Source organism: Eumetopias jubatus, unplaced genomic scaffold (assembly GCF_037043125.1).
Source record: "Eumetopias jubatus isolate StellerSeaLion01/CBP00866 unplaced genomic scaffold, mEumJub1_p1.0 scaffold_1, whole genome shotgun sequence".
NCBI lineage: Eukaryota > Metazoa > Chordata > Mammalia > Carnivora > Otariidae > Eumetopias > Eumetopias jubatus.
The window spans coordinates 51,947,488-51,968,538 of record NW_028274807.1 but is presented as its reverse complement, the minus strand read 5'-3'; the positions used below and the strand labels follow the sequence as shown (position 1 = coordinate 51,968,538).

The following is a 21,051-nucleotide window of genomic DNA, read 5'->3' as shown; positions in this document are numbered from 1 at the left end:
CCATCAGGCTTTTATATTCTAGTCATATTCTGTTAAGGACCATTATCTTTACACAGTTATTTTGTCCTTGCTCCAGCTACTTCCTAGACAGTATATCCCTATTCTGTTAATGTCACATACAGGAATCCAACTGACTGCAAAGTAAAAGTTTGGAAGGTCAGTTAGCATCCTGTCCAGAACCAAGCCTCATTCCAGGGCCTGCCCTGATTTAAGGTTGACATAGCAATAGGAACAATGACAGAATTGAAGATGATGGATAACTTCAAATGAAATGACAATTGTTTTCAGGAAAAGCTGCTCAGCATGTCAGGTTTTTTTTTCACTTTTTCTAGGATAATTTCAATAACTAATTTTTAGCTATGACTCAAATATGATATTCAAAAGCATCAGTTTTGAAACTAGATTTCATAAATTCTATTATCAGTTTCCCTACCAATTTGCTAAATGACTGTGCATGTGGCATTCCTATTCAAAATAAATGTAGGATAAATACCACAAAGAATTGGAATGCAAAATTTTACCAAAATTAAAACTGTAACAAAATGCTTTAAGATAATCTTTGAGTTATCTCTATTCTGAACACAAAACCTGGATTAAATAACAATAACTCAGTTCTTATCCTCTGTTGCTCTTGGGAAATATTCCTGGACCAGATAAGGTCTCTGACCCATAAAACATGAAATGATTCAACAGTCAAGACAAGACAATACAAGGATGGTCACCAGGACAAAAAAAAAGAGTCTATGATGATGATACCAGATGCCAAATAAATACATAAAACTTACCATAATGCAGTACAGGAAGATGGAATTGAAGATTTTAAACTAATGAAGAATAACTTCAAATTTTCTTACTTTTTTTAATGCCAGAAATGAAATACTCACTAGCAGAGACATTCAAGGAGTTTACTGTTCTCTCCAGCTGGTTTTCTGCTGTGCAAGTTAATGTAACATTCTCTTCAGGGGAAATGATAATTTTACTATAATACCTGCCATTGATATAAGGAGATTCCTCTGTCTGGAAAAGAAGAGGGAAGATGGGTTTCAAAAAAGAAATGGATTAAAACCTTGGAAAAAAGTAATACTGAGTGAAACAGGGGAGGTGCTTCATAGTGCTCTCTGGTGTTCAAGGGTATATGTAAGGTCATCCATAAAGACCAAATCAGGCTCATGTCTCCAGCAGGGAGGAAGAAGATTAGTGAATCCATAACTGAGTTTCTGTTGATGGTCCTATTGTAAATTCTAATAATTAAATTAATTAAATTCTTCTCTTTTGATTCTCATGTTAGTTAATATTTTGGCACAATAGTATTTGTCTCAAAATAGTGATTAGTCACCAATTTTCTCTTAATAAACTTAAGAATTTAATTCTTATTTGTAAATTATGTCATTGTTTTTCACTTCAGGGGTTAATTCCTTTACCTTAAACTATTATATCTAAGTACTTATATATATGTATGATTTGCTCATGGGAAAAATCAAACAACTTCTTGTTTCCTGAGCTAAATATAGAGAATGGGTTATTTTTCAGTGACTGGTAAGTTCATTTGGTTTTTGTGAGGTCTTAATGAGGACAACTGCTATATTTAATTCCTCCAAAAATAAGAGATATTCACTTTCTTTTGTTTTCCTTTCAAGTAATCTCTACACGCAACATGGGGCTTGAACTTAAGAACCCTGAGATCAGGAGTCACATGCTCTACCAACTAAGCCAGTCAGGCACCCTGACACAATTCAGTTTAATCTCTTCCCCAGGACTTGACTCCTAAATTCAATTGCACTAAAGCAAACATGTACCTGAGCTATTTTCTGAGTTGTATTGTGCACACCATGTCCTACCTTGTTCTTTATCTGCTTTCTCCTCAACTATACAATAAGGGCCTTCAGGACAAGAGATAGTCTCTTGCTTTGGGGATATTGTCTAGTACCTGGGGCAGGAGTGCTTACAGGCAGCAGTAGTTATAAAACAATAGATTCACCATGTGATTGAGGAGGGAACAAATAAAAGATTATGGATGGATTAGCACAAACCTAGAACAAGAAAAATAACATATCACCTAGTGAGCCAGAATCAATCCTTCTCCTTGACAATGAAGAATGGCATTGTTATTTTTATCCTCATAATAAGTTCACATGCTATTTTTCCACTTCCCACTAGTATTTTTCACATGACTTTCTCACTGAGTCTTTGTTTTTGTTTTATCTCTATAAAGTATATTTGTTCATTTTAAGAGTGGCCTTTTAACTTTATCTGTTCATTCATCAAATACTTATTGTGTGCTTATTTTTCTATTTTCTATGCTTCTATTATCAGTACCCAAAGGTTTTTTTTTGCTATAATTATTATTTAATTAAATTAGAGTGCAAAAAGGATAGAATAGAAAAGAAAAAGTCATTTTTGAAGATTTATTTATTTTAGAGAGAGAGCATTCACACTCAGGAGTGGGGTCAGGGAGGGAGGCAGAGGGAGAGGGAGAATCTTAAGCCGACTCCCTGCTGAGTGCAGAGCCTGACACCACACAGAGCTCAATCTCACGACCCTGAGATCATGACCTGAACAGAAATGGAGAGTCGGACATGCAACTGACTGAGCCATCCAGGTGCCCCAGAAACAGTCATTTTTGACGCTAAACCCGCCCCCCCATATCTGTACACTGTCAGCAATTTAGGTGTTTCAGGTCTTTATTCTGAAACAAGAAAACTGCATTTCCTTAGAGTTCAGGTGCCCAGAGCCATTCTGCCTTCCTCATGCATGCTACCTTGTGTGTTAACCATTACACTGAATAAAATCAGGAGTCATTTGCTTCAAGTGTGTCCACTCCTTTGGGGAGCTTTTATGCTTGGAGTTATGCAAATATATATGCATCACCCACACATGAAAGAGCCAAACTTCACCTTGCTCTGCAAAACTATGTTGTATGAGCTGGACCAGCAGCTCAACTTCCCTGTCAGAGAAAGAAATTTTAACTTCAAACTGAATACAACTCTGCTTTATGGATGCCTTCCTGGATTTCAACTGCGTCCAAAGCTGGGAAGAAGGCAGCACAGAAGATTCAGATAAGCAAATGGCACCTCTGGGTGTTCCTGAAGAGTCTTTAACTGGCTCCACTGAGAAGAGGGACATGAAGACTATTGTAGAGAAAAATTGAATGTTTAACAAGTATGTCAGCAACCTAAGCAAACTAGCAATTTAATGGGATGACAGTTCTGAACCCCTAGTGACAGGCCAGATTCTCTCTCTCTTCTTCTTTTTTTTTTTTTTTTTGTTGTTGTTGTCAAAGAGAAAATTATTGGTAGTGTCCATAAGTTCTTAGCCCTTTACTCTCACTAAAATGTCCTGACAAAGTTACAAACTAAATTAAATTTTGGTTGATGTCCCCTTTTGTTTAGAAGGAAACATCCTAGACACTATATAATTAGCTAGCCTTATTCTGGCCCTAGCCCTGGCATACACAATTTAGACCATATGTTCACAGACAGTGACGTGTTCCTCACCACCCCTCCAGGGCCCAGTTTTAGGAAGAAATATCCCTTAACATGCATAAGTAAGCAAAGTAATGGAGGCCACTTATACTCAGATGTGTAAGTTTATGATGCAGAAAAGTGTATACCTTAATGGTTTAATCACCCAAGTTTCAGAAAGTCATGACCATGGAACAACACTCAATTTACATTCTTTTAAAAATAGATACTGACCACAACATAATGATTCTTCCATTCTCCATGGCCCTGGGATTTAAAATTTCTCTTTGAGCCATGTTCTTTCCTTTGGAAAAATTAAGAAGTTAGCAAAAGCTTCCTCTGAGAATAGATGCAAATTTCATGTTGCTAACAAGCGGGCCTACAGCTTAGGCACTTCCGTAAAAGCCCACATTGGGCCGAGCGCGGCACATTAACAAGAGGACAAATACTTGCTTGGTTTATGACGCTTCCACTGCCGGTAATTGTCCACTGTATAGCTGGCTTCGGAAAACCTTCCACATGGCAGATAATTGTTTTAGACAGTCCACTGGGATCAGTTTTCTTTGTCATTTTGATTTGAGGTTTTCCTAAAATATCATTAGAATTAAAATAAGATGTTACCCTAAAATCATGAAAGAAACAGGATGTCAAATTTTCAAAGAGACATTGCATTGGTGCTCCAGTATTTATTACCTTCTACTATGAGTGTCAATGACTCTCTCTTCTTTAGGCCTTCAACCTCTTGCAGAGCAGTTTCACAAACATAGTTTCCAGCATCCTGATAATGGAGACTAGAAAATGATGGTCTGGATCGAAGCCTGATGTTGTCCTGATTAAACAAAAAGCTAATTACTTCATACGGCTCAAATACAACTCTCCATGTATTTATGAGATAGTCGTGGAGCCTAAAATTATTCTTCCAGATCTGAGGAAAGTGCAAGTTCCTTTTTCTTAACTTGAGATGCTTTCAAAAATAGATTTCCTTTGTAGTTTTACGCATTCAGAGTTTTATTTCAGACTCTTTCATTTACTGAATTTATAATTTGGAACAAATTCATAAATTTCTGAGACTCAGTTTCCTTATTTTTGCAATGGGATAATAATCTTACCATATTCAATTGTTTGAGGACTTAATTATGTATGTAATATAAAGTGTTTACATTAAGGAAAGTTCTCAATTGATAATAGCTACTCCTTGCTGCAAATGTAGATGAACTAGTATTGAAAGACAATGGAGACCTGTGCTACGTTATCAATGATAGGCATAAATGCCAGAAAGCCATTTGATAGGATACATTTATCAAGACAGGGGATCCACTAGAGAGCCATGGTAATTATGACAAAATGTTTTTAAAGAAATCATCACTAACAGCTTCCTACCCTAATTTCTATGAACAAAGGAAATGCAGCATTTCATTTTTAAAAAGCACTTGGTATACAGAAAATAATGCTATTTTACCAGTAATGGAAATTATCCCAAGCAGACACCTAAACACAATCCTAACATCACATGGTTTCTCCCCACTATGAATTTTACTCCACTCCCCAACAACTAACCGGTGGCTAGGCCATCTTGATCAGCACTACTGACATTAGGTATTCAATTAACAACAGTAACTGCAGTTGATGTAGAAACTAGTGTAGCCAACTTGGTCTCTCTAGTCCTGTAGTAAAACAACAAGTACTTGTATGACTACTGAGTAGTCTAGTTGCCTAGAACTTGTCCAACCCTTTCACCGCGGACTACTACAAATATATCATATTGAATATGCAGTCTACAAAGTGACATTTTAATTATCTGGGTGAACAAGAAGGGTGATGAGGCTCCAGTTAAAAGAGAATAAAATAAGAAACTGCACTTTAAAAGAAAGAAAGCAAGTCAGAGAGGATCTAGTGTTAAAAGTGATCAAAAAGCAATACAAAATAATATATATTTTCAGCAAGAGGAAATTCTAACAATACATTTCTCCACAATTTTTTATAAAGATAATTCTTGTCAACTCCCCTGTGAAATGGTTTGTATGTGTTTTGTCAACACGCGCATTGAGTGTTTAGATATACCAGCTGAGGACTTGAGTAGTGGGATTACAGTTACAACCTTTCCCTTTGGTGATAACCTTGTCTCAAATCACCAAGTACAATCCTACTATCTCACTCTAAAAGGGTAACAATGACTGGGTTCCCAGTAATGGCTTACGTTCCAGACAATTACAAGATTAGAGGCATTCACTCAGGAAATACTGACCAAGCTCCACTGTGTTCCAGGTTCTCCACTATGGCCCAGGGCTGAAAAGGTGCTACGAATTCAATGAACCCACATTCAGACACTTAAGGTCAGTTCAGGCTGAAAGTTATCTAATCAGAGCACAGTGTTTATTAAACCCAATAAGACCTGAGTTTGAGTCTGACTCTGCTCCTTAAGAGCTTTCTGATTTTTCTCACCTCAACTTCTTCCTGAATAACATGGGGAAATAATAAATGTCCTGCATATTTCATAGGGTTCTTTTAAGTGTCATATGAGAATAATGTGGGTTAAAATACACTGAAAATTGGTAAGCTCTAGAGCATATAACCATAAACATGTGTGTGTCCATGAGCATGTGTGTATGTGTAGAATTCCTTAGTAGATACAGATAAATCAATGTCCCAAAGTAAATTTTAGACAATCAATTATGGATGCCATACTGTTGTTGAGTACCTCTAAAATTTTATTGTGACATCATTTATATGATTATAATATAGAGAAAGAGAGCATGCGTGTGGGTATACAAACATATTACCCATGTGTATACATATTTAGATGTCATAGTAAATGCAAAAGAGCCAAAAAGGAGTCAGTCCAAACAGTGTAAAATTGGTAATATTACCAAGAAATATGACTTACTTTCATCCATACCACGGTTGCATTCCTACTAGCAGATATTGTGCATGACACAGGCAAGGCATCGCCAATCTGTTTGGTCACTTCCCCACTTGGGTTTAAGGACAAATCCAAATCTGTGAAGCACAAAATCTACTTGAAATGCAAACTCCAGGAAAGGAAGACAGTCAAAATATTTTGGAGAAGAAAAGATGAAAGCCAAAAAAAAAAAAAAAAAATCCTTCTACTGTATTCAAAATTCAGAACTGATTTATGTGACTAAAATAACTGAACTGTAATCAGTCCACTTTTTCAAGCCAGGTTTGAGACCAGTTTGGACAAGGAAATGGTCAATCTAACTGATTATGCATTTATTTGCAGTTAACATGACTGATGTTTTGACTGCATAGAAGTATTCCCCTGGGGTCTATTACCTTAAGAAAAACAATTCTTAAATCACCTCTGGAAGAAAAGAAAGATGATGATTAAGTAAATATTATAAAAAGAGTTGGTAAGGCATGCAGGAGAAAATTAAGTATATTCAGACAGCAAGTGATAATCTGAAAAACCATGAGGTAGTCTGTTTCTTCAGAGAGAACTGACTATAGTAGTTAGATTTTCTTTTTTAAATGCAATTCCATTTCCTATGCAGTTGAAATTTTAAATAAGATCTATTGTTAGGCACACTGTCAGCAGGCATCATTTTTTAAAAATAGGATAAACACATCTAAGGAGGTATAATCTTTCAGGTGGAAAGTAATTTCTATAAAAATCTTACTATCACAATTTGATCTGTATGAGGAAAATCTGATTTAATAGAAGAAACATTTATTGTGCAGCTACTAAGTTGCAAGTACTGACGGGAGATACAGAAACAGCTACTAAGTTGCAAGCACTGACAGGAGATACAGAGATGAATATAAGCTTACAATTTACAATTTTTGAGGTAGAGGTAATATGCCCTCAGCTATGTGACTCTGATACACAGCAGCATGAAATCAGCACCTACTAGCATACATGCTATGGATTAGAAGTTCAGTTAGTATTTATTGAAAAACTAAAGGGCTACAAACAGAGGTAGAAGCAAAGACTTATGGGAGGGTAGAGAACAGAGCCAAAATGGGTTGCAAAGCAGTAATAAAGGCTTTGTATATGAGGCAATATCTGCTTGTGGTCTCTGACAGTTGAGAAGGGCTTTGATAAATGGAGATACAGGGAAAACTTCTGCCACATAAACAAAGGCAGATTGCTGACAGAGTATGGCAGATTTCACCGTAGTGAGTAATCTGGTATGAATGATAAACCTATATAATTAGTGGAGGCCAGACTATAAAGGACTATGCCTGCCATGCTAAGAGTTGAGACTCTTTTCTTCGGCATTGGGGATTTCCTATTGCACCCCTCACTTCTCCTTGGTTTTACATATTGTAGCTACAGTGGGCTGATGGTTGGCCAACATCACTTTTAATACCTGTTTTTGCTATCAGACTGTAAGAACCATGAAGGTAGGACCGGTGCCTTTTGTTGTCACTGTGCATTCACAGTGTCTGCCACATGGTAGGCTCTAGAAAACAATTACTGAATGAAGGAAAGAAGCATATTTTCACAGTTTCTCATTAATATTAAAATATGCATTATCACATAGAAAAGTGGAGTTTCCTCAGAAAATCTGGATTGATTACATTTAGATGAAAACCCTATTCAGGGAGAGTGAGAAGCCTTTGTTAGTTGGACAGTTAATTTGCCAGTGAGAAGATAAAAGAAGTGATTTTAAAGGCTGATGATGGACTTTGGAAGTTCTGATGAAGAGTCTATCTGTGCATGAATTGGCAGAGGAATAGGAGACGCTTCATCAGCAACTATGGATCTGTGGGTGGGCAGCCCTGATGAGGGGTCTGTTCTGCAAACATGTGCGAGTGTGGCTTGGTGCTTCTCTATCCACACTCCCTTTAGTCAGCTATGGAAAGGCGACAAATCTTGTTTTCAGACAACAAACAAGCAATCAAGGATAAATGGGCAAAAAACAGGATTTTTATGTTCTCGTTTCATGTAATTCAGGGTAAAATCTTCATTTATTTGTAATCCTTATTTCAGCTTTTAAAGAGAAATATAGGCCTTAAAGCCCAATGTTATAGTCTACCTTTCAAAACCAAAAAGCATTTAAATCCAATTAAGTGCACTGAAATCCAATTAAACTGTTACATACTTTTGTTTAATTTTGTTTTTCTTTATCACAGCTGATCACTGAGGTACAATGTGGTGCAGCCACATTTGCCTTATTACTCTGCCAACTATCCCTCCCTGACTGATCTACAAGTAATACAAATAAGGGCCCTTTCCTTTTAGGGTCCTGAGTAGCTGGCATCTCTTAAACCTAAGCTTACTATACCATCTCTAAGCACTGGATTATTGGTTATTGGCCCACAGATCTCATGGACAATGATATCAAAGAGTTGTTTCATAGGAAATTCTATCTGCTGGTTATATTCTCTCACTTCCTTTTTTTTTTTTTTTTTTTTGATCATGGAACAGGCTGGATAAATGCTGCCAGTCCTGACTGGTCCTCAGAGAAAAATAGCATTGTTTTTATCCTGAGAGATCACTGCTTTCTCTCTAACCTGTTTCTGATGGCAGACACACTCAGATCTATACAACATGAATATGCTGTAAATAGAGAAATGGCCTGGCTGTGAACATTTCTTAACAGTCTTCTATTTTTATAGGGCTCCCCAGGGTGTGCTCCCAACATCAAACACTCAAAAGCAACCATCTGCTTACTCTATTCCCCAATGTATCTCCTTGTATCTGCCTCAAAGTTTTAGCTCCTATCCTGTATGTTTTCCAAGCATTATAGGTAGAATAAGAGATTTAGAACCATTTCCTCAGAACAATTTCTAGTCTCTTTCAATTTTGAAACAAAGAAACCCCTCATACTTAATGGGATTAGAGCACATCATGTCTAGAGAAACTTTACTGCAATGGAGGATGTCAAGAGGTGCTACTGGGTACAAAGGACTTACTAGAAAGTTTGGCCTATACCTCCAAGCAAAATTGACATTTGCCTAAAGCACTCTGTAAATTCTAGTGTCACTGGGGAGCAGTTCAAATTAGTTCCCCCTTTCCATAATGCATCAGGTATATCAAGAACATAGACTGTCAGAAATTACAAAATAAAGGACTTAAAGTGCTCTTTTTTATGTATCTCTTTTCCTATCACACTAAAGTATAACTTCGGGAGTATCTGGAGATCAAAAGCTGGTTAAAAGCTAATAAATACGTTTAGGGTAATTTTGAAGAGTTTCTTTTTCCAGAAATTTTCTGTTCTTCTATACAGAGGCCAATAAATGGCTTTTAGTGGTCTCTACCTCTGCTGCTTCCAAAAGTTAAGTCTATAGTAATATGTATTGCTCGGGTTTTGGTGCTGTTATTCTGCAATAATAATAATGATAACGATACTTAAAATACACTTTTTTCTGGGCCAAGTGCAAACCTTGTGAACTTTGAGAATATCTAAATATTTTCTTAAAATATAAAATGAGTAATTTCTTTAAGATCCACATGAATATTTTGTTGATACCACAAATTGAAGACGTTCAGAAAGAAGGTCGAAGTTTACCACTGCCAAAAGTTGCACTTATTAGATCCACTTAAGATTTCAATATTGCAGCGCAAATCTGGACCAAAGCTGAGTTTGCTTTGATGCACTTCAGTAAGTCTATTGAAACCACGCTATTTAAGGAAAATATAGTTGCAATTTATTTGAAAACACAGCCAAGTTAGACTATTAGAGGCCTTTCAAGTGAAGTTGGTAATGAAGAATAAGGTGAAGGTGACTTACAGTGAACTGTGATGGCTGTTGAAGCAATCATGCTTTTTTTGTCTATCAGGGAGCATTTGTAGTCTCCTGTTGCATTGCGCCTTACATCTGTCAACGTGTAAGTATTTGAGCTTCTTATTCCTTCAGGCTGTCCCTTTTGATAGAGGTAAAATGTCAGATGATTACACCTGGTAGCTACAATGAGATGAGTTGTATTTCTTGATGAAAATAGCATTTTCTTATGTAAGAAAAAAAAGGGAATGTGTTTCTATGATTGGACAAATGGGAGTAGAATTTGTGTTGTCTGATTTCTGGAAAAATAATTGCAATTTTGGTTCTAAGGAAATTGAGGAGCTAATAAACATGATATTGATGACATCTTTTCTATTGACAGCAAGGCTTGAATTTGAGAGTTAAAGCAGATTTTTTAAAAAAAATCTATTATTTCATTTTATATTTATGTCTTCTAATTCATCAAAAAGATTTGAGGCAGCTTAAAAGAAAACATGCCACATATCCAAATAAAAAGGGGAGGAAAAAAAAAGAAAGGAAGGAAGGGAGGGAAGGAAGAGGGAAGGGAAGGGAGGGGAAGGAAAGGAGAAAGAAATGGGGGGAGGAGAATTTTTTTTTTTTAAAGAGTGAAGAAAAAAAAGAATTAATAAACTAAGAATAGAAAGAATATAGATGAACTATATAGTAACAAAAAACCATAATCATCAGATGTTATTGTAAAGCTAAGACACAAATTTGGCTGTCATCCCTGATAGCCAAGGTAGAAACATAATTAGTTTCAGAAGTTCATTTGCATATCAGACAAAAACAGTATATTTTTGAACATACTGTTCAAAGGACATATTATTTATTGGGAGAAACAAAGTTTTCTATCAACATTTAAGTCTAAAAGAAATCAGCTAATTAGTCTTCTGAGTAATATTTCTGAATATTAGCCTTCTGAGTAATTAGTCTTCTGACTAATTAGTCTTCTGAGTTCTGAGTAATGAGCCTTCTAAGTAGATGATATTCTTAAATGCTGCTGAGAAAGGTAGTGGGTGACATTTGTAAAGATAACCCTTAAGTAAATGCAATATAAGGTTGTATGTGGCTTCTCTCAATGGAAAGTTATATCATACACAAACCTAGGAAGAGCTCTGGGAGAGCAAACAAGTGTCCTCAACAGCTCTCTCCTAGTCTGACTCCATACTACCATGATATCTAGAACACATCCTAGAGGAATGTTCCAAATTATCTTCTCTATATATCATTCCTTTCAGCTATCATATTGATAAAAGTTGAGGAGCTGGCCCTTCAAGACCATATGCCATGGCAAGATATAGCCCCTAGCTTTATTCTCTCAAGCTAAATATAATGTACAACAGAATGGTCCTACTTCAGAGGGTCAGAGATGTATTCAGGAAGGCACTGTGGGTAGATTTAGAATCTTCTGTTTTTGAAGAACAGATTCTTATAGCTTATCTAGATAATGAAAACTAGAGTTTTTGTAATTATGGTTTCCTATGATAAGCTTTTTTTATTTTATTATGTTATGTTAATCACCATACATTACATCATTAGTATTTGATGTAGTGTTCCATGATTCACTGTTTGCGCATAACACTCAGTGCTCCATGCAGAACGTGCCCTCCTTAATACCCATCACCAGGCTAACCCATCCCCCCACCCCCCTCCCCTCTAGAACCCTCAGTTTGTTTCTCAGAGTTCATAGTCTCTCATGGTTATGATCAGCTTTTTATCTCTTTTTCCCTGAAATCTCTTAACACTGAGGAAAAAAAGGCAAGATCACTGGTAGATGGAAAAAAAAACAAACAAAAAAAAACCCCCAAAAAACAAAAAAACAGACCAAAACAAAGAAAAAAACAACCTTTCAAAGGGACATTCTACAGGTGTCCCTTGTCCCCAAGAATAAGGTGCCCAACTACACACAATTCTTAATGTCAGCCAGCTGCCACACAACAGGACAAAATGATAGTAGTCTAGCTCAAGTAATAATCCTTAAGCACTTACTGGTAAGTAAAACAAAAATTCCTCAGGAGGAGGGTTACCATTTCCCAAGCACGTAAGAGTGATGTTATCCCCTTCTTTGATGGCATTTTTTGATGGCAGCACTTGTATTGTCACTTGCTCAGTAGGATCTGCAAGAGCCACAGACACAAGTTAACCATTTTCATCAAGTACCAAATTACTCTGTACATACAATATAAATGACTAAATTATACACAATTTTCTCAAGAAGCTAGTAATGGTAATTACTTAAATGTATCCTTTTATAGAGGGATTGAAGTTAATAGCTACTTGCTATACCAAGTACTAATCTTGGTTAGAGAAAACTACAAAGAAACCCTGTTACATAAAAACCAATTTCTTCTTAGCAAAATGTCTTTAACTGAGGTAGGAACGACCATAATTATTTTATGTGTAAAAAACCAGTAGGAACAATCTCACTGCATGATTTCATTATAAGGACATTTAACTATATTATATGAACCCCACGGTTTGGAAAGACTGGATCAGCCAGCATAGTAGCTAAAACTATTAGGCACCCCTGCACTCATCTTACATAATACTACCTTATATTAAATAAAAAGAGACATGAGCTAAGCAATGCCAGCAAAATTTTTGGCATGCAGGAGAGATCAGTTTTCAAAAAGATGAATCTTTTTCGTGAACTGAAGGAGACCCTTAAAACAATCAACAGGACTGTAAATATATTGTATTCTGTTCTGTCCATTGAAGCAAACTTTCATTCCATTTTGGTCACTTTTATGGAGAAAATAGGGCTAAAGGGTATTCTTTAGTAGAGGCTACTACTAACAGTAGAACACTAAAGAAATTAAAGGCTAGATACAAAGGACAATATCTAGCAAACAGAATATAAGAGGAAGGGGTGTTGGCAGTTATAAATAACCCACTTTCTAATATAGTTTGTTATATAGCTGGATAATAAGAATAATAGAATAAGAGTAGAAAAATAATCTATGAAGACTTATTTTGTTATTAGCTAATAAAACAAATAAGTGGTAGATTCAGAGGTTTTCTTCCCTATCTCTTGCTATCATTTATGTATCTTTTTAATATCCAAATGCAGAAAAAAACATAGATTGCTTTGTTGCCTTTTCTTCATGCTTGGACCTCTCTATTTGCCCAGAATGTTCTGAAGCTAAACAGTGCCTGGTTTAATACACTTCTTGTTAGTTTTTCTGAATTTCCCTGAGGTAGTTCCCTCACTAGCAGTTCCCAGTAAAGTTGGAAGGTAAACAAAGTCTGTTTTTCATCCCCCACGGCCTTCCATTTCTACGCTTTCTTCTCTCTTTTATGTGGCCCTTCACTGACTGTTTTGGCCTGTTGCATGTCACTGAGAGACTACTCAATCAAAGCTGACACCAGAACAGCTAGGGATCACAATCTGTCTGACTTCCTGCTTTATTTCAAAACTTCCCTTCTCTGTGTCCCCTTTCAATAGGCTCTGTTCTGTATTAGAGAACTGAAGAACTACACTGAGATCAGAGAGATTTGAGTTTTAACAGTAACTTTCTGGATGTCCAGCTAACATGCCTCAAACAAAATTAACCATCTCTTGCTCTCCTGTTACCCCTGACTTTTTCTCTGAATTTTACTCTGTCCATTAGTAAATCATTCTGCCAGGTATTCTGGCTTTCTCTTATCCACTCTGTCACCATGTCTTAGTGATTACTACTGTGTTTTGCATCTGATTCTCCCCCTTGATTCCTACTAACACTTCTATAGTCCAGGCTCTAACCTATATCTGAAACACTACCATCAAACTTTTAGACAGTCCCTCATTCTACTCCTTCATATATATAAATATTTATGCATATGTATATAAAATTTATAAATATATAAATATTATGCATATATATATATATTTCCTCTAAATCAGTTTTCTGAAGTAATGTTTTGAAGATTAGAATGATATGTGAAGATTGAAATAAAAATTTCTTAACCTGGTACCCATGATTGCCTTGAACTATTCAGGTAAGAATTATATCTCACTATTCTATATATACCACTATATAATTATCAAGAGTCTATTCAAATTTTCTTTGTCCCATCTCCATTTATCCTCTGTCCACTCATGTATTCATTTGTTTAGTTAATATTTATTTTGTGCTGGTACTAAGTGCTAAAGTTATAAAGTTGAAAACAGCATGGCTTTTGATCTATTTATAATGACATCAAACAATTAAGACTATAAAAACATAAAAATCACATATGACGTGATCACTGGTAGCTTACAGATGCATGAGACTGGGAAGTGCCTGGTAGGAACTGATGCTACTGCTGGGATTTAAAGAACGAATAGGTGTTTGCTAGAAAACAAAAGTAAGGTAGTGACCGTAAATGAACAGGCGTGTAAGTAGTACTCTAAAGGAGGAATCTGGAAAACAGAACAGGACTGTAGAAAATACAGTGAAGGGATACAGATTGAGATATAGTGCAGGACAATGGCTACAAAGGATTTGAGGCATGTCAAAATTGGGAGTGTAAAGACAAAAGAGGGAAAGAAAAATCTTGGATCATGAAAGTAGACTCAGGGAACTCAGTGACTCCATCAACCATAATAACATTTGTATCATAGGGGTCCCAGAAGAAGAGATTGAAAAGGCGGCAGAAGGTTTATTTGAGGTAATTGTAGCTGAAAACTTCCCTAATCTGGGGAAGAAAACAGACATCCAAATCCAGGAGGCATAGAGAACTCCCAGCAAAATTAGCATAAGCAGGTCAACATGGAGACATAGTGTAGTTAAATTTGCAAAATATAGAGATAAAGAAAAATCCTAAAAGCAATAAGATTAAAGAAGTCCCTAACTTACAAGGGAAGACCAATAAGGTCAGCAGCAGATCTCTCCACAGAAACTTAGCAGCCAGAAGAGTGGCATGATGTATTCAATGCACTAAATGGAAAAAATCTGCAGCCAAGAATACTCTACCCAGCAAGGCTATCATTCAGAATAGAAGGAGAGATAAAGAGTTTCCCAGACAAACAAAAACTAAAGGAGTTCGAGACCACTGAACCAGCCCCACAAGAAATATTAAAGGGAATTCTTTGAGTGGGAAAGAAAGACCAAAAGTGATAGACTAGAAAGGAACAGAGAAAATCTCCAGAAACAACCACAAAATAAGTAATGAAATGGCACTAAATTAATATCAGTCAATCATTACTCTGATTGTAAATGGACTAAATGCTCTAATCAAAAGACACAGAGTGTCAGATTGGATAAAAAAAACAAGACCCATCTATATGCTGTCTATAAGAGACTCATTTTAGACTAAAGACACCTGCAGATGAAAGTGAGGGGATAGAGAAATATCTCCTATGCAAAAGGATGTCAAAAGAAAGCTGGAACAGCAATTCTTATATCAGACAAACTAGATTTTAAACCAGGGTCTATAACAAGAGATGAAGAAGGGTACTATATCATAATAAAGGGGTCTATCCAATAAGAAGATCTAACAATTATAAATATGTATGCCCCCAACATGGGAGCACCCAAATATATTAAACAATTAATAACAAACATAAAGGAACCTATTGATAATAACGCATTAATAGTAGGGGACTTTAAAACTCCACTTATACCAATGGAGAGATCATCTAAGCACAATGGACAGATCATCTAAGCAGAAAATCAACAAGGAAACAAGGCTGTGAATGACACACTGACAGACTTAACAGATATATTCAGAACATTTCATCCTGAAGCAGCAGAAAATACATTCTTTTCAAATGTACATGGGACATAGATCACATACTAGGTCCAGAATAGATCATATACTAGGTCACAAATCGAGCTTCAACAGGTACAAAAAGTTTGAGATAATACCATGCATATTTTCTGACCATAAGGCTATGAAAGTTGAAGTCAACCACAAGAAAAAATTTGGAAAGAACACAAATACATGGAGGTTAAAGAACATCCTACTAAAGAATGAATGGGTCAACCAGACATTAAAGAAGAAATAAAGAAATACATGGAAACAAATGAAAACATAAGGGTCTGAAATCTTTGGGATGCAGCAAGTGTTCATAAGAAGGAAGTACCTAGCAATTTAGGCCTACTTCAAAGCAAGAAAAATCTCAAATATGCATAATCTTACACCTAAAGGAACTAGAAAAAGAACAAAAAATGAAGCCTAAAGCCAGCAGAAGAAGGGAAATAATAAAGATTAGAAGAGAAATAAGTGATATAAAAACAAACAAACAAAAAACATAGTAGAACAGATCAATGAAATCAGGAGCTGGTTCTTTGAAAAAATTAATAAAATTGATAAACACCTAGTCAGACTTCTCAAAAAGAAAAGAGAAAGGACTCAAGTAAATAAAATTATAAACGAAAGAGGCGAGATCACAACCAACACCACAGAAATGCAAACAATCATAAGAGAATATTATGAAGAATACATGCCACCAAATTGGACAATCTGGAAGAAATGGATAAATTCCTAGAAACATATATAACCTACCTAAACAGAAACAGAAGAAATAGAAAGTTTGAACAGACCAAAACCAGCTAAGAAATTGAATTAGTCATCAAAATCTCCCAACAAACAAAAGTCTAGGGTCAGATGGCTTCCCAGGGGAATTCTACCAAACATTTAAAGAGGAGTTAATACCTATTCTTCACAAACCATTCCAAAAAAATAGAAAAGGAAGGAAAACTTCCAAACTCATTCTATGAGGCCAGCATACCCTAATTCCAAAACCAAACAGACTCCACTAAAAAAGAGAACTACAGACCAATAACTCTGATGAACATGGACACAAAAATTTTCAACAAAATACTAGCAAATCAAATCCAACCATACATTAAAACAATCATTCACCACGATCAAGTGGGATTTATTCCTGTGTTGCCAGGGTGGTTCAATATTTGCAAATCAATCAACGTGATATACCACATTAATAAAAATAAAAGAAAGGATAAGAACCATATGATCCTCTCAATAGATGCAGACAAAGCTTTTGACAAAGTACAACACCCATTCTTCATAAAAACCCTCAACAAACTAGGGATAGAGGGACCATACATCAATGTAATAAAGGACATATATGAAAAACCCACAGATAATACCATCTTAATGGGGAAAAACTGAGAGCTTTTCCTCTACTATCAGGAACAACAGAGATGTCCACTCTCACCACTGTTATTTAACATAGTACTGGAAGTCCTAGTCTCAGCAATCAGACAAAAAAAGAAAAAAAAAAGAACAAAAAAAAAGGCATCCAAATTGGCAAGGAAGAAGTCACACTTTCACTATTTTCAGATGACATGATAGTTTATGTAGAAAACCTGAAAGACTCCACCAAAAAATTGCTAGAATTGATACACAAGTTCAGCAAAATTGCAGGAAACAAAATCAACATGCAGAAATATGTTGCATTTTGATACACCAATAATGAAGCAACAGAAAGAGAAATGAAGAAATCGATCCTATTTACAAAGTACCAAAATCCATAAGAGACCTAACCAAAGAGGTAAGAGACCTGTACTCTAAAAGCTATAGAACACTTACAAAAGAAATTGAAGATGATACAAAGAAATGTAAAAACATTCCATGCTCATGGATTGGAAGAACAAATGTTAAAAAGCCTATACTACTCAAAGCAATATACACATTTAATGCAATCCCTATCAAAATACCACCAGCACTTTTCACAGAGCTAGAACAAACAATCCTAAAATTTGTATGGAACCACAAAAGACCCAAATAGCCAAAACAATCTTGAAAAAGAAAAGCAAAGCTGGAGGCATCACAATTCTGGACTTCAAGCTATATTACAATGCGATAGTGGTCAAGAGAGTATGGTACTGGCATAAAAACAGATACATAGATCAATGGAACAAAATAGAAAACTCAGATATGGACCCACAACTATATGGTCAACTAACCCTTCAACAAATGGTGCTGGGAAAATGGACAGAAACATGCAGAAGAATGAAACTGGACCACTTTCTTATACCATACACAAAAATAAATTCAAAATGCATGAAAGACCTAAATGTGAGACAAGAAACCATCAAAATCCTAGAGGAGAAACCTCCACATGCAGCAACCTCTTTGACATCGGCCATAGCAACTTCTTACTGGACATGTCTCTGGAGGCAAGGGAAACGAAAAGCAAAAATGAACTATTGGGACTTCATCAAGATAAAAATCTTCTGCACAGTGAAGGAAATAATCAACAAAACTAAAAGGCAACCTACAAAATGGGAGAAGATATTTGCAAATGACATATCTGATAAAGGGTTAGTATATAAAATCTATAAAGAACTTATAAAAATTCAACACCCCAAAAACAAATAATCCAGTTAAAAAATGGACAGAAGACATGAAGAGACATTTTTCCAAAAAAGACCTCCAGATGGCTAACAGACACATGGGAGGATGCTCAACATCACTCATCATCAGGGAAATACAAATCAAAACTACAATGAGATACCACCTCACACCTGTCAGAATGGCTAAATATAACAACACAGAAAACAACAGATGTTGACCAGGATGCAGAGAGAGGGGAACTCTCTTACAGTGTTGATGGGAATGCAAACTGGGACAGCCACTCCAGAAAACAGTATGGAGGTTCCTCAAAAAGTTAAAAATAGAACTATCCTATAACCCAGGAATTGCACTACTAGGTATTTACCCAACAGATACAAAAATACTGATTCAAAGGGATACATGTACCCTGATGTTTATAGCAGCATTATCAACAATAGCCAAATTATGGAAAGAGCCCAAATGTCCACCAACTGATGAATGAATAAAGTAGTTGTGGTATATGTAAACAATGGAGTATTACTCAGCCGTAAAAAAGAATGAAATTTTGCCATTTGCAAGGACATGGATGGAACTAGAGAATATTATGCTGAGCAAAATAAGTCAGTCAGAGAAAGACAAATGTCCTATGATTTCACTCATATATGGAATTTAAGAAATGTAACAGATGAACAAAGGGGAAAGAAAAGAGAGAGAGAGGTAAACCATAAAACAAACTTCTAACTATAGAGAACAAACTGAGGGTGCTGGAGAGGAGGTGGGCAGAGGGATGGGTTAAATGGATGATGGGGATTAAGGAGGGCATTTGCTGTGATGAGCAACTGGTGTTGTACTGATGAATCACTAAATCCTACACCTGAAACTAATATTACGCTGAATGTTAACCAACTGAAATTTAAATAAAAAGTTGGAAGAAAAAAAAAGTTGGAAGAAAAGAAACGGGGAGTGTGAAGATTAGTCTGAGAGATCTGGGAGTTATTAAAGAATTGTAATCATAGCATTAAACTAACATGCTCACATTTGTTTTTAAAAAAGATATTTCTGGCAGCAGCTTGGAGGGCAGTTTGGAGTGAACAGAAAGGAATATTATTTTGGAAATCACAGAAATACTGGCAATGAAGAATGGTGGCATATTCTTAGGCAGTGTCAGATGGCAGAATCAGATAAACATCAAGATGAACGAGCTGGATTCTATAAAGCTTCTTTACTGACTGGATAGGGTAGGAGTGGACTAGTGCATCTTCCTCAAGATGAAGTGATCAAATTTCTTTCCTCTGAATGTACTCTCTGTCCTTTCTGTTTAGCTCCCTCCTCCTCCACTCTAAAGTCACATAGAGCAATGGTTCTCCAAGTGTAGTCCTCAGATGAGCAGCGTTAGCGTCACCAGGGAATTTGTTCTAAATGCAGTGTTGGGCATCTCCCCACAACTACTGGATGAGAAACTTCAGAGCAGGGTCTAGTGATCTGTGTTCTAAGTCCTTCTGGTGATTTTGATGCACACAAGTTTGAGAATCACTGTCCTTGGGCATCTGAGCTTTTAGGGCTATTCACTGAATTCTGAGTGTCACTTATCACTTGCAACCTTGCACTGATAATTTCCTCCTGATGTAGGTATCTTATTGCTCTCTTGGAGTAGTAAACTCTTTGAATGTCAGGACTCTGTCTTAAGCACTTTTATATTTTCACCAGGAAGCCCAGCACTGCATACACTGTGGCTTCTCAAAAGCTGTGCCAAATGCATCCCCCACAGCCAGCCACAGTAAAACCATTTCCTTCTTATTCATCCAAGGACTTTTCTGCTTACCCAGATCTTCATGCCTGATAACATACATTCTTGTTTTTTCTGAAGCCACTTTCCTGGTCCTTATTACTCATCTTGATGCTCTTTCCTATCTTGTACTCCTGCACTTACACCAAGATAGTTTATTTCCAGTTCAACATTTTTGAACAGACAGAATTCTGCCTTTACTTACAGAAATAATAGTTTGATTTTAGATAACTTGTACATAATGAAATCCTTTAAATCCTCACTTTTAAGTCAGTATATAAGTTGAAACTTAGATACAAAGTTTAAGGCACAACAATCCCTTATTGTTAGGGCAAGTGGAATGTCAGTTTTGTTCTTATAGAAGGTTCTGCACTTTATGGAACCAAAATAGAAATGTAGAGGAGATAAAACCCTACAAGGGCTCAACTGGCATTTCTACTCTTTCTCCAGAATACACGTAGAAGTTTTAGGTTATTCTACTGTATATGGCAATATTATAAGAAGTTTTGATTCATTTTTTAAAATAATGAAATTCTTTCTTGCATTTCTCCAAAAATAGTATCTCTAGTTCTATGTGTATGTAGTAATAATGATTACATAGCAATAATAACAATAGTACTTAATAACAAGAATTTAATGAGCAATATAGGATGTTATTTTAGATTTGTGGTTTCACTTAATCTCCATAACAACACTGAGTTATTTCTTTCCATTTCAAGATAAGAAAACTAAGACCTAAAGCAGTTAGCTACTCTTCCAGAAAGACACAGAAATTGACTGTGCTGGGCCTGGACTACCAGCCTGTTTGCTCTGAATCTTGGCACCTATC

General features: G+C 36.0%; 1 protein-coding gene across 3 annotated transcripts in view; it reads right to left on the bottom strand.

Annotated features, from left to right (window-relative positions):
- Nucleotides 1-21,051, bottom strand: part of ALCAM (activated leukocyte cell adhesion molecule) — a 202,487-nt gene that overhangs the window by 21,454 nt on the left and 159,982 nt on the right. For all 3 annotated transcript variants that reach the window (XM_088024393.1, XM_088024394.1, XM_088024396.1), the window contains exons 7-12: nt 12,161-12,288; nt 10,160-10,292; nt 6,346-6,458; nt 4,155-4,290; nt 3,911-4,048; nt 885-1,013 (exon numbers count right to left, since the gene is read on the bottom strand). In XM_088024393.1, coding sequence (XP_087880519.1) covers nt 885-1,013; nt 3,911-4,048; nt 4,155-4,290; nt 6,346-6,458; nt 10,160-10,292; nt 12,161-12,288 — 777 coding nt within the window. The remainder of the gene's footprint in view (nt 1-884; nt 1,014-3,910; nt 4,049-4,154; nt 4,291-6,345; nt 6,459-10,159; nt 10,293-12,160; nt 12,289-21,051) is intronic.